The 14224-nt window shown below is 45.1% G+C and overlaps 1 protein-coding gene across 14 annotated transcripts in view; it reads left to right on the forward strand.

Annotated features, from left to right (window-relative positions):
- FHOD3 (formin homology 2 domain containing 3) overlaps window positions 1-14224 on the forward strand; it is a 546814-nt gene that overhangs the window by 198790 nt on the left and 333800 nt on the right. For all 14 annotated transcript variants that reach the window (XM_055080580.1, XM_055080572.1, XM_055080570.1 and 11 more), the window contains exon 4: window positions 11933-12000. Coding sequence is in view for 13 of the 14 variants with exons in the window: in XM_055080572.1 (XP_054936547.1) it covers window positions 11933-12000 (68 nt within the window). In the remaining variant the exon portion in view is untranslated. The remainder of the gene's footprint in view (window positions 1-11932; window positions 12001-14224) is intronic.

The raw sequence follows: 14224 nt of genomic DNA on the forward strand, positions 1-14224 counted from the left end.
GGCATGTGGGATCTTCCCGGACCGGGGCACGAACCCGTGTCCCCTGCATCGGCAGGCGGACTCTCAACCGCTGCGCCACCAGGGAAGCCCGAGCAGTTATAATTTTACAGAAAAAATTGAGCAAGAAATACAGAGAGTTCCCATATGCCCCTCCAGCCTCCCCCAATTTCCCCTGTTATCAATATCTTGCACGAATGTGGTACATTGTTATAATTGAGGAATAAATATTGCTGCATTTAAAAATTTTTTTAATTTTGTGTTAGAATGTAGTTGATTAACAATGTTGTGTGTTAGTTTCAGCAACACAACAGCAATTGATGCATTTTTATTAACTAAAGTTTGTAGTTTACATTAAGGTTCATTCTTTGTGTTGTACATTCTATGGGTATGGACAAAAATATGTAATGACATGTAGCCACCATTACTGTGTCATGTAGAATAGTTTCACTGCCCTAAACATCCCCCATGCTCTACCTATTCATTCTTTTCTCTTTCCCTCTGAGTCCCCGGCAACCACTGATATTTTTATTGTTGCCATGGTTTTGCCTTTCCAGACTGTCATATTGTAGGAATCATACAGTACGCAGCCTTTTCAGATTGGCTTCATTCACTTAGTAACATGCATTTAAGGTTCTGCCACGTCTTTTTTGTGACTTGATAGCTCATATCTTTTTATCAGTGAATAGTATTCCATTGCCTGATGTACCACATTTTGTTAGCCAGTCACCAACTGAAGGACCCTAAGGTTGCTTCCAAGTTTTGGCAGTTATGATTGTGGATATGCTTTTCATGTCTTCTTAGGCCCTGTGGCCACAGGGTCATGGCGGAGTGGGGCTGTGTCTTTGGGGGCTGGGCTCATTCACAGAAAGCAAGACTCTAGCATGTTCTTAGGTTGGGCGAACCTATAAAGCCATAACCAGGCCAGATGTTGGGGGTATTAGGAATGTGGATGGTGAGTGTTCCTCCTAGGTTCTTTTTCCAGCCCCCAGAGTCAACTTGGTCAATTCATTAATCAATCATTTATTGAGATATTAGATCCTGGGGGTATAGAGGTAAATTATTCATGGGCCCTGACATCAAGGTGCTCACAGTTTAGTGAGGGGGTAGAATTGCAAAAGAATCATTACATGTTGGGAATATTTAAACAAACACTGATTGTGAAAAATTAAGGACAATGGCCGATTTGTAGGGTTAAAAACCACCACCATCATCAGAACTCATTCCAGCCCGCGTGACAAGTGTGACAATATGGGTGAATGCCAGGATTCACAGAGAGGGGCTGGGAAGGCGAAGGAGGGGTCTCCAGGAGGAGGTGACCTGGCACACAGGGAGGGGAGAGGTGGAGGAGGCAGGGAAGCCCTGTTCCCTGTCGGAGCCTGAAGGCTGGAGAGTGAGGCTTCTCCTGACCCTAGATCGTCTCCGAAAGAGACAAGGATGGCATTCGGCTGTCTCGGGGTCCATTTCAAGGCAGGGGCACTGCTTGCTGGCAGTGAATGTCCAAGCTCCTCCAGTGTCCCATCTCTCAGGGAGTGTCCCCCCAAACCCCGCCGCTGCCAGCCCAGTGGGCCAAGCCTGAAATCTGGGAGTCTTTCACCTGCTTGGTCCCGCAGTCAGCTGTATCCCTAAAGCTCTCTCCAGTCGACCCCTCCTCTCCATCCCCGCTGTTCTCCCGACCTATGGCATCTTGCTTGCATGATTCCAGAGGTCTCTTAACTGGTTTCCTGCCCCTACTCCCTTCAGTTTATCTGCCTTCGCTCACTGGACTGGCAGTGAAGTTTGTACAGCCCTGTCTCATTGGGTTCCTTCCTGCCTGAGAGACATGAAGCTGAAACTCCAGGGCACAGCAGCTCGGGCCCCGCCCGCGTGAACCCTCCGGGTATCATCAGCCTGAGGTTCTCCCTGCGTGACCTGCCCGTGTCCTGGCCCCACTGAAGTGTGGTCCACTTTGAACACACTTCGCAGCCGTGCAGGCTGCACAACTACTCTTCTCTTCCTCACGTTCACCTTCTGCACAGCACGTCTCACACGGGTGGATTTTCACTCAAGCCTCCGAAGTCTGTTCCATGTCACCGCATCTGAAGCTCCACCTCCAGCCCCAGCTTCACAGGGTTTTCCGCTCCTTCCTCTGCGGCCCCTTAGTGTCGTCGTGTCCTTCTCACGTGACAGTGGCATTATCTGGGGACATGTCTGTCCTTCCCAATTGGCCATCAACCCTTGATGCCTGAGAGTGTCTTCATTTCCATCTGTCACCCCAGTGCTCGGCATGCTCCCTGCTTAGTAGATAATCAAGAAAGGATTGTTAGGAGGATGATGTTACAGATATGTAAAGGGTGATTGCACTCTAGGGGAATTTGGAATTAAAGAAGATCATCTTAAGCAGTCTTGCCTCATCGGGTCTTGGAACCTTCTCATCATTCACATTTAGCCTCTCCACCCTAAGGCTGAGGAGGCTGCCCCTCGGCTAACTGGGTGGGGGGCCCTCATGTATCCCGATTCACCATCATCACCACTGGCACTTGTCACGGTCGGTCCCCCAGAACAGAAGCTGTTGCTTTTATATGTGAGTGTTTTCTTCTGAATTTACGTGGTGACAGGAGTGTCATGGTTAGGATGTGAGCAAATGTCAGTGGTCCAGTTGTTTATTTTTATTGTACAAACAGAACATAAGGCCATTTCCATTTCTGCTAGGCATTTTCCGTTACTCTCCTCCACTTCTGAGAGCCCGTAGTCCCAGCGCTGGGGCCAGCGATGATGTCGCTTCTCTGGCCTTGGTTCCTCCACCTGTGAAATGAAGATGTTGGATTAGATTCAAGGATTCTTACCTCTTGGTCCATAGAATCTCCTGAAGGCCCATAGGGACCTTCTGGGTACCCATACTCTCTGAAACGATCAACACTTTGTGTGTCTGAGCATCTTTTTGTGACTTGTGTATGATTTTCAAAGAGTGTGACTCCAATCACTGGAAAAAATGGCTTCCAAAATCTGACCCAGCAGTTTTTTTTCACTGAAAAATAGTTTCTCCTGTGCCACTTTTTTTTTTTTTTCTTTAAAATATCAACTTGTTATACTGAGTAACAGTTTCAGGTTGAAATGGGTTATACTTCCCAGTCATCAGTGTATCATGTGGCACATTTGAATTCATGGGAAGAATTTCCAGAGTTGAATTCTTTTGACTCACTCAGTTTTGACAGTAACTTGGGCTGTGGGTTCCTGGCTGGGGAGAGAAGCGTAACCTAAGCTTGGCCACCGACCTTCAGGTTGTCTTTTGTCACATTTTACCAGTTCTAAGTGGGGAGTCTGCAGAGCAAATGTCACAGCTACATCCAGGCAAAGCAGGAGCTCATTTCTCATTGCTGCATCTGAAAAACCATGCTGGTTGCACCCTCTGTAGCTGGTGCAAACAGATTTTTAAATGTAGGCATGGCATTTAGCTGAAGAATAAATCTCTTCTCTACGTGTGATGTCTTTCGTAGCAGCCCAAGGGTAGGAGGAAAGTTATTGTCTCCTCGTGCAGAAGAGAGATCCCTGTGTCTTGGTCCCAGTTGCCCATGGAGTGCTTGATTACTGAGTTTGCCTCTTGGTGAGAAAAGGGTGTGCTGTAATTATTGAAGTCGGTGATTTTTATGGGCCTGAAAGCATGATGTTCTAGATGCGTCTTTCACTAGTCCACTTCCCCAGACACACCCACACATGCCTTTGGTTCTTCCCCTCCACATTCTTTCACCGATGTAAGTTGGCTCTGTTTTTTTCACTGGTGCCTTCTCATGTTCTGGTCTTTCTTTCCCCTCACACTGAGGTTTTCTTCATCGTGCTCTTGGCTGAGCAGGAAGCATGGGACCTCTGTGGTTGTGCTTTTCAGCACTGAGATTTTCGTGCCATGCATGTTTCCTTCTCAAAGACAGAGCAGGAATGGTCTCTGATGGCCTTTATTTAATTTGCCCTCAACTCCTTGTTATTATAAGCTAGTTTAGCATGTAATACACTAATTACATCTCTTAAAGGAACATATTTCATTTTAAATGGCAAGAACTGCGGAGAGAAAAGATGGGAGGGCTTATAAAGACTTTAACAAACGATGTTCTGATTACACCTCCTTTCCCCACCACCTGTAGGCTCCCAACTGCCCTTTACTCGAAGGCGAATGCCTGCACCCCAGGCAGATTCAGCCTGGAAGGGTGGGGAGAATGAATGTGCACGTTCATTTACTGGCCAAGCACACTCTGTGTGCTTGACCTAAAAATAATAAATGTTTAATTGCCCCCACCTACAGCTTCTCCCCAGCTGCTGGGACCAGCGCTGCCTCTTCCATGGGACCTTCTGCAGCCTGAGCTCCCCTGAGCTACAGGCCACCCCCGGGCTGTGCTGGTGGGAGGGGACTTCTTTGTACACTTCCGAACTGGCAGTGTCAAAGCTTCGGGAGAATGGTAAACCTTTGAGAATCCAACCTGATCCCAGCCTTACATTTTCCATATGAAGGTTCAGCTTTGAGTTTGACTGTGCTCTTTTGATGTTTGCCAAGAAGCGTCCCACATTTCACTACTTAGTCCCCCAGGCACCTTTTTCCCTGATGCTCCGACTTGAGACTCTGAAGCCAGGTCTTGGTGGCAAGAACCATCTTTTTCCTTACACGCACCCCCCCCACCCCCTGGGAGGAGCTGCACCCTCATCAGCATGCATTCACGACCGAGGTGTTCAAGGAGAAGGGAGCACCTCTGTCTGAGCTCCTGGGAGAAGTGTGAAGTTCACATACAGGTGGAGACTCTGGAGCTGCCCTCTTGCTGGCTTAGGCTAGGTTCCACATCCCTCCCTGTGCTCAGCAGTTGAGGTCTTTTTTTCTTTTGCATTGCCTGATTTTCAGGCAATGTGCACACATAGAATTCCCTCCCTTGGGACTTGGGACCCATGAGGACAGTCCACACAGTGTATTGGGTATGGTAGGAGGATCAGAGGCACTCCAAGATCTGCTCCACCATCCACGGGCTGAAGCCAAGGGTGCATCTGCACCTGTATACACAGACTCAGAGACACACACGCGAGCCCCACATAGAGAGAGGAGAGCCTGCAGACACTGGTGGCAGACCAATGGCGCACCAAGGTTATCAGTCCTACTCACTGAGGAAGCCTTGGATTCACTATGTAACCCAGGAGTGAGAATCACACCCGAATAGACAGACTACTTCTAAAGGTGTGATTGATGTTCTGTTGGACATGCATCCAGGAGAGACATCAAGCATACCCTTGGGAAGCTGGCAGGCCGTCCTCTGTTCCTAGGTGAGCCCTTCACACTCTAGTCTAAGATGAAGAGGAAGCCGGCACAGCCATGGTGAGTCTGACTTTCGTATGGTGAGGCCTGGATGAGATGTAAATGGAACACCCAATGCCTTGAACTCAGAGGGTCCCCCAGCAGTTAAAGCTCCAGACCACAGCACCCACAGCATGGCTAGCTCAGCAGCAAGGAAGCCAGGACCTGGGCTGTGGGAAGGAGCACTTCTCCTTTGGCCTGTGTAGGCTCTTCTTATCGAAGGGCTGTCAGCAGTCTTTGGTTTGGGTGTGGTATCTGACGTGGTAAAATACCTGCTGGCTGCTCTTCTACCAGCAGGAATGGTACCTCTCATAAAATGACAAATTATATGTCATTTACAAACATCCTTGATCCCTAATCCTTCCTAACCTCTAGGTAAACAGTGGTGTCTCCTAAGACATATATCAAGTATCAACAGAACAAGTCAGGTAGGGCATGGAGGCTTTTGGGTACCCTATGTTTCTAAGATAGATGGTAAGTTTGAGTTTTAATTAAGCATTGTGATTTCATTTTATACCACGATGTTGGTTCTTTTTAGAGAGGTAATATCAGTTGCCTTTTCCAAAAAAATCAGTACTCTAGAGTAATATTTCTTTGAGTATTTGGTCATTTAAATTTCAACCAAAATGGTGACGATTCCAGTATTGTTCTCATATAATATGGGGACCAACTCATGACATTTATTAAAATGTTTATCGTGCAGAAAATGGAAAGGTTTGCAGTACTTTGGGAGAGGGTATCTATTTTGCTGCCAATCACTTTTATGAAAGGTTAACAAAAAAGAGCTACAATTTAACAGATGCCAGATGGAAGGATTTCTGATTTAGACCTCACCTGGTGCTTTATAGCTTATGGAATTAAAAAACAAAGTATTTTTAAAGGACATTTCAGCCAAAATATGTAATATTCTTATATAGGTTAGGTGATCTTTTGAGCTTTGATATTAAAAAAACAAAACTACATTAAAATTTATAACTTGCTCTCTGAAGTGGTAGTTATAATTTTCTCACTTTAAAGAAAGAATTATTTGGAAACCATACTATTTTTTAATTCAGCTTTGTTTGAAATATACGATTATTTAAATAAAATGTAAAACTAATTTAAAAAAATTAGAGACAATTGGGATGAAAAGTACTTACTCCTTGAATAGAAATAGTTGTTTGTTTTAATTAAGACACTTGGCAAAAAATGGAGGGGGAGAGACTTTTGGCACCACTCGAAGATATCTTTGGCATTTGTACAAGGATGTTTCTCATCAAAGGGTGAGGCCTCCCTGAGGTCTTCTGTTCTAGTGCCACAGAGGAGTCATTTGTGATGTCCTAGAGGTTAAAAATACAGAGAATGCATACCAATTAAAAGATAGATTGGATGAAAGCAAGTTGCAACTGTACCTACATGAAACTCTATATAGACAGGTTAGAAATAGAAGGATGTAAAAAGATACACCATGTAAACACTAACCAAACACTGACTAACTGTATAAGTATTAGAAAAGTAGACTTTAAAAAGGAATATTGCCAGGGATGAAGAGAGACATTACAAATGATAAAAGGTCACTTAACCTAAAAGCCATAGCCATCCTAATTGTGAGTGTACCCAACAACTGACCTTCAAAGGACCTAAAGCAAAAACTCATAAAGCTGAAGGAAGGAATAGACAAATTCAGTATAATAGAGATTTCAATACTGCTCTCATAGTAAAATATAGAACAGAGAAACAGAAACTTGGTAAGAGAAGAAGACCTGAACAGCACTATCATTCAACTTGACCTAGTGAATTTTTACAGAATGGTTCAGCCAATAACAGCAGAATACACATTCTTTTCATGTGTACATGAGGCAGTCATCAAGATAAACCATATTCTGGGCCATAAAATAAACCTTAATAAGTTTAAAATAATTGATATCATGTAAGGTCTATGTTCTCACCATAAAGAAATTAAACTAGAAATTGGTAACGGAAAGATATCTGGAAAATCCTCAAATATTTGGAAGCTAAGCAGTATACTTCTAAATAAACCAGAGGTTAACAACAACAACAAAAACCCCCACAGTATTAAGTTATTCCCTTTTGAAATGAAAGAAATGTTCAAGATTCATTCAATTTTGAATCGGACGAAAATAAAAACAATACATGTAAATTTGTAGAATGCAGCTGAAGTGCTGCTTAGAGAGAAATTTTTAGCATCAAATACTTACATTTGATAAGAAGAAAGGTCTCAGATTAGTTGTTAAGTTTTTACCATCAGAAACTAGAAAAAAAGAGCAAATTAAGCCAAATGCAATCAATGAAATAGAAATCAGAAAAGCAATGAAAAAAGGAATGAAATCAAAGCCTGATTCTTTGAAAAGATTGATAAAATTTATACATCTTTAGCCTGACTGACCAAGCATAATGGAGGAAAGACAGATTACCAGTATCAAGGATAAAAGAGAGGAGGTTGCTATAGTCAATAGAAGGATAAGGGACTATTATGAACAACTTTATGTCCATATATTTAACAATTTAGATGAAATGGATAAATTTCTTTTTTAAAAAATAGATTTATTTATTTGTTTGTTTTTTGGCTTCGTTGTGTCTTCGTTGCTGCGCGTGGGCTTTCTCTAGTTGTGGCGAGCAGGGGCTACGCTTCATTGTGGTGTGTGGGCTTCTCATTGCGGTGGCTTCTCTTATTGTGGAGCACGGGCTCTGGGAGTGTGGGCTTCAGTAGTTGTGGCACGCGGGCTCAGTAGTTGTGGCTCGCGGACTCTAGAGCGCAGGCTCAGTAGTTGTGGTGCCCAGGCTTAGTTGCTCCGTGGCATGTGGGATCTTCCTGGACCAGGGATCAAACCCGTGTCCCCTGCATTGGCAGGCAGATTCTTAACCACTGTGCCACCAGGGAAGTCCGAGAAATTTCTTGAAAGATACAAATTACCAAAGCTCATTCAAGAAGAAATATATAATTAGAATAGCCCTATGTTAATTGAAGAAATTGAATCCATAGTTTAAAAACTTTTATTAAAGAGAACTCCAGGTGCAGGTAGCTTCACTGGAGAATTCTGCCAAACATTTAAGGAATAAGTAATACCAAGTTTACACAAACTATTTCTTAAAGTAGAGGAGGAGGGAGTACTCTCAACTCATGAGGTCAGCATTGCCTCAATGTCAACAACATTACAAGAAACAAAAACTATAGATTAATGTTCCTCATGAATATAGATGTAAAAATCCTCAACAAAAAGTTGTCATTCTCTGCTGAATTTTTTTCTATTAATACTTAATCCCTATTTGACCCCTCCTACACTGTTGGTGGGAATGTAAATTGGTGTAGTCACTATGGAGAACCATATGGAGGTTCCTCAAAACACTAAGAATAGAGTTACCATATGATCCAGCAATCCCACTCCTGGGCATGTATCTGGACAAAACTATAATTCAAAAAGATACATGCACCCCTATGTTCATAGCAGCACTGTTTGCAATAACCAATACATGGAAGCAACCTAAGTGTCCATCCGCAGATGAATGGATAAAGAAGCTGTGGTACATATATATGATGAAATATTACTCAGCCCTAAAAAAGAGTGAAAAAATGCCATTTGCAGCAACATGGATGGACCTAGAGATTATCATACTAAGCAAAGTAAGTCAGAAAGAGAAAGACAAATACCATATGATATCACTTATGTGTGGAATCTAAAATATGACACAGATGAACTTACCTACAAAACAGATGCACAGATGCAGAGAACAGATTTGTGGTTGCCAAGGGAGAGGGGTGGCGGGGGAGGGTTGGACTGGGAGTTTCAGACTAGCAGTTGCAAACTGCTATATATATATATATATATATATAAAATGGATAAACAACAAGGTCCTATTGTATAGTATAGGGAACTATATTCAATGTCCTGTAATAAACCATAATGGAGAAGAATATGAAAAAGAATATATATATGTGTATAACTGAATCACTTTGCTGTATACCAGAAACTAGCATAACATTGTAAATCAACTATACTTCAATAAAAGAATGCTTAATCCTTGTTTAAAAATGATTATTTTGATTATAGCACCAAGCAGTAAAACCTTAGCAGTCAGAACACAGCAAACCATAATTCTCATTTGCATGAATTGGAAGCCGTGACAAATCGCTGATAACTAAAGGAGACTGGGATATTGTGAATCTATGTAAGACATATTTCTGCCTGTCGTCTGGTGGTGTATAAGCAAGAAAGTAATGCAAGCTTTATTACCTTATAAAGAAGTACCTGGAATTGACTCTCTCCTCTACTGATGCTCTTCCCGGATAAGCTAAATCTGCCCTTGTTCTTCAGGGTGTACGTAGCCCCATGCTTGGCATCTGAGAGCTTTATTCTTATTAGAAGTGGTACTGGCTAAAAACAAAGTCTGTTCCTCTGGGATTTGAGAATTCTGAGACATTAGCTTTAGAAACTGGAGGAAGAAGTGATCTCCCCAGGGACCTGGGTTCTACTGCAGGGTGATGCAGTTCACTCTATTTATTACTCATGGCCTTTGAGGCCACGCATATACTTTACAGGTCAGCTTGTGAGTCATCGGGCCTCAGTGTTTAGGGTCTATGATGAATTAGACGTTTAGTTTGGGGATGGTGGATTCCTTTGGAGTCTTCCCGGCTCCTTCTGTTCAGGAAGGTGAGGGGTTCTCTCTTAATTGAAACTCTTCATAATTAACAAGTGACTGTGGACTGCATATTGTATTTACAGGTGGGAGATTCCATGGTGGGCAAACAACTAGGAGGCCTTGGGGGTCAGACACCACCCCCCAGACCCCAACCCCACAGAATCCTGCCTCTGTCCCTTAAGCTGTGTGTATAGGTTGTGAGTCTGGAGGAGCCTCGCCGTCTCAGGCGTGAGAGACCAGGGTGTCTGCAGCACAGAGAGGGAGGGGCGCCGGGGCTGCGTGACCAAGGGCTTGACAGGCCACTTAAAGGATTTTGGATTTCCTGCTCAGTGCGGCGGGCAGCCACTGAAGAGTTTAAACGGGGGCCGTGATGTCGTCAGGTGGTCATCTTCACCCAGTCTTTCTGGCCTTGGTCTGGAGGGTGAATGGGAAGAAGGAAGCGGGCAGGATGTCCGTAGGGAGGCCTTCGAGGAAACTACTGCCATTCACGTGCTGAGCCTCGCCGCTCCGTCATTTTAAGTGTCTCTCAGATGGGAGCCTGTTCACTTCTCGAGCCATAGTGCAAAGCAGGCATGTCCTTCTCACAGCCAGACTTCTGCTAAGTCATTTAGATCTGAGTGTTCCATCCCCTTCCACTCAAGTCCATGCCACTCACACAAGAGGAGAATGTGGCTCTGTCCATTACCCCACCCCCTAGTCCCCCCCCCATAGGCTGTCATCGAAGCCGAGGGTTGCTGGCCATGCATGTGACATTGCTTTGAACTCTATTATTCTCAATTTTTTAAATAATTTTGCATTCTACTCCATCATATCAGTGCTTGATTGAATGCAAAACCATTCTCCTCTAAATCTACTATTGTCTGTTCCCATTTTACGGATAAGGAATCCAAGGCCGAGAGAGAGAAAATACTTTGCTCAAGATCGCATAGCCGTGGGTGGTGACGCCAGGTTTGAACTGCAGGCTGTCTGATTGTTTAGTCTATGCTGTAAGTTCACTCTTTACTACTGTACCCTCAGTGCCTGGCAGGTGCTCAGTAAATATGTGCTGGACGATTTACCTTGGGGCGGTCTGGCGTGAAGTGTTAGGAACCCAACCCCAGGCACCTGAGCCACCTGGGTCGGGGCCAAGCTTGGGTTCTGGGAAGCTGAGTGGAATCCATGCTCCTGGGAGTATGCACACACCAGAAGAATGGGACGCTCCTTCAGGGCATCGTAGGGCCACCCACTGACCAGTGGGGAATTGTGGCATGCTCATCTGCCTCTCCTGCCTCACTATGACCTCTGGAGGGTGGGTCCTGGATCGAGCTCCCCTCCTTATGCGTGAGGCCTGGCCCAACTAGTACATGTTAAGTGCGACCAGTTGTAGAAGTTGGTCTGAGTGTCGAGCCCCAGGGTACTGACAGGGGCTCCTCCATCTGCCTTGCTCTGGGCCAGGACCCATCCTTGAACCCGTCTCACATGAGTGAGAGCCTGGGTGCAGGCAGAGCTAAGGCTGGGTTCCTGCTGGAAGGGCCGTCACCAAGGGAGCTAGTCAGTCCTTAGAGCCACTCGGCTGCTCTTGGATCATTGGATCACAGGGAAAAGGAGGCAGCTTGAAGCTTTCTGAGCCCAACTGCAGAAAGCATGGTGGTGCAGGGGCTGTGAGGCAAGGAAGGAGGTTCTGTTTTGGCTGTGTTAACTTTCCAGATATAGTTGGCTACCAAGTATAGTAGTCTGTCGACAGCTGGAAATAGAGCTCTGGAGAGAGGGAGGTGAGGACTGAGGGTGCAGATCAGGGCATCTTTCCCACAACTTACAATCTCCTCTTCCTGCGTCCTGCAACAGCTGGACTGTCCTTTGCACCACTGGGGGTAAGGTCGATATCCTGCATGAAATGAATTTGTTTTACTCACCTTTCCAGTGGAAATTCATTGGTTGTTCATATCCTCTCTGTGTTTTTGCCATCTGTCGAGTCACTTTAATTAATTGTATATGTTGTATTCTTTATTTCAGAAAAACTATACAACTCCAGTGGACGAGAGTTAAGAAGGGCCCTTTTCTCCCTGAAGCAGATATTTCAGGTAAAAGAAAGAAAAAAGTACTCTCAGGTTCTGTTTTTACATTGCTTGTGGAATTAGATGCAGACAAGTTTATGCCTTTTACTGACTACAAAAAGAAAAGTCTCTTTAGAGTACAATGTAAATTCTGTCAAAATATCAGTTGAGTATTTTTACCATACCAAATATTTCAAGCATAATAAGTAAAAAAAGTTATCAAATCACAATATTTTTCCATATTTACTTCAGATTAAAAAAAAAATTCCTACTACGGATGTAACTGAAGTCTCGTGTTCTGCTCAATACCAGCCAGTCTTCCTACTCCACCCCGGGTCCCCTCTCTACTGAATGTCACATATAGTGTTTATCATGCAAATGCACGTTTCCATACTAATGGTGAATATTTACCAACAATATGTGATATTCTTTTCTATGAACTGTATATGCATGTTATCATGCTGTGTGTATCATGCTGCGGCTGTCTTAGTGAGAGCGGGATAGGTGTGGGCGTGACCGAGGTAACTCTGAGTGAATAACCATTGTATGGAGGAAGCACAAGTTGCCTTGTTCATCTTCTGTTGGCAGACAGTTGGGTTCGTTTCCAGGGTTCTGCTATTACAAACCGTGCTGTTAGGGACAAGCCCCCTTGTGCACGTGTGCAAGCATCTTTGTCGGGTTCTGTCTTATCCTTCTCTCCTAAACCTTCCCTCTGCTTCTCCCCTGGGCAAGTCACAAGCTTAGCGAAGAGGGCTAGGACAGGAGTGCAGGCAAACTCCAAGCTGTCACCCACAGGGAAGAGGGACAGAGAGTCAGGGGAGGCGGGTGAGGCCGCTGTGCCAGGCAGGGCAGGGTCAGGAGAAGCAGGATGAGGCTTCGTGGAGAAGATGGAGCTTGCATTGAGCTTGTGTCTCCGTAGGTTCATCGTTCTTTCTGGCATGATTTTACACCCTAGGGTGCGGTCCATATCTCTTCAGTTCCCGTCTCTTTCACATACTTAAAGGATTTTCTGTCTGTGATAGTTCTAGCCGAGTGGACATCCCCTTCATGGGTGCCTTCCTGTCTGAGGGGGATTGGCAGAAAGGCAGGCCAACAATCCATCCCACCTGCACGTTCTTGTCCCATTTTTAAACTTGTTCAACCATGCACGCCCGCATCTTTTTCCCAGAGCAGAGCCCTTCTCAGTGACAGCGTTTCTGGAGATGAGTCCTCATTTCTCATCTTCCCACAGCTACAGGCGTGACCCTGAGTCACCACTGCTGCCTCATGTTGCATGTCTCAGAAGTGCCTTGGGGTTTGGGGTTGGCCTTGATTCAGGCCAACCTGAACTTTTTCTTCTGGAAAAATTGTAACAGCTGTCATGGGCACCACCTGCTGCTTGGTCCATCTTCTAGATTCCCACCAGAGGGGCTGACCAAGTCCTTCTCATGCTGGTTCCGTGTAGGTGTCTGAGTTACGTCTGAATCTCTCAGTATAACGTTGAGGCCCTTCTGGACCTGGCCTCTGCCGCCCACCTCCCTGTCCTTGGCTGCAGCTGTCTCCCCTGTGATTGTGTTCTGGGGGCAAGTCTCTTCTGCATCTTTGCCCCTGGACCTATTGCTTCTATCTCAGGATGCGTTGTTGCCCCACATCTACTCCCCATGTCTCTGTTTCCCATCTGGTGTCTCCTCCTGCCAGGGAGATCCTCCAGATGAGCCCTCACTGCAGTCAAGGGCTCTCCTCTGTAAAGTTCTCTGTGCTCACCTCTGGAATGGAATTTAAGATACCACAGGGCGCATGTCTGAGTCCCGTCATCTGTGAGCTCCCTGGATTCCATCACTGGGTCTTTGGAGCCTCACGCTGTGGCCAGTGCCACTGAAGCAATAGATGAATGAACTGGGCGAACTGAATACTCCTCTCACAGGTGTCTGTCTTCAGTCTTTCCTGTCTCTAATTGAGTAAATGCTTCGCTAATTACTTGCCCCCAGGCTTCACTTCCCACATATCCATCTGTGTCTCCCTCCTTCTTAGCTGAACAAAACAGAACTTCTTCACCCTCCCTTAACCTCCTCCTCTCGAACTCAGATCCCTGACTGCACTTGGGCTGGGCTCTCACTGTGCTAACGGAAGACCACACTCCAGCCACTCCTCGCGTTAGCTCGTGCAGCCCCTCAGCCTGCCTACTTCCATTGTTCAGCTTTGACTTCTTCTTTTTTTTTTTTTTTTTTTTTTTGTGGTACGCAGGCCTCTCACTGTTGTGGCCTCTCCCGTT

This window comes from Physeter macrocephalus, chromosome 19 (genome assembly GCF_002837175.3).
Source record: "Physeter macrocephalus isolate SW-GA chromosome 19, ASM283717v5, whole genome shotgun sequence".
Lineage (NCBI taxonomy): Eukaryota > Metazoa > Chordata > Mammalia > Artiodactyla > Physeteridae > Physeter > Physeter macrocephalus.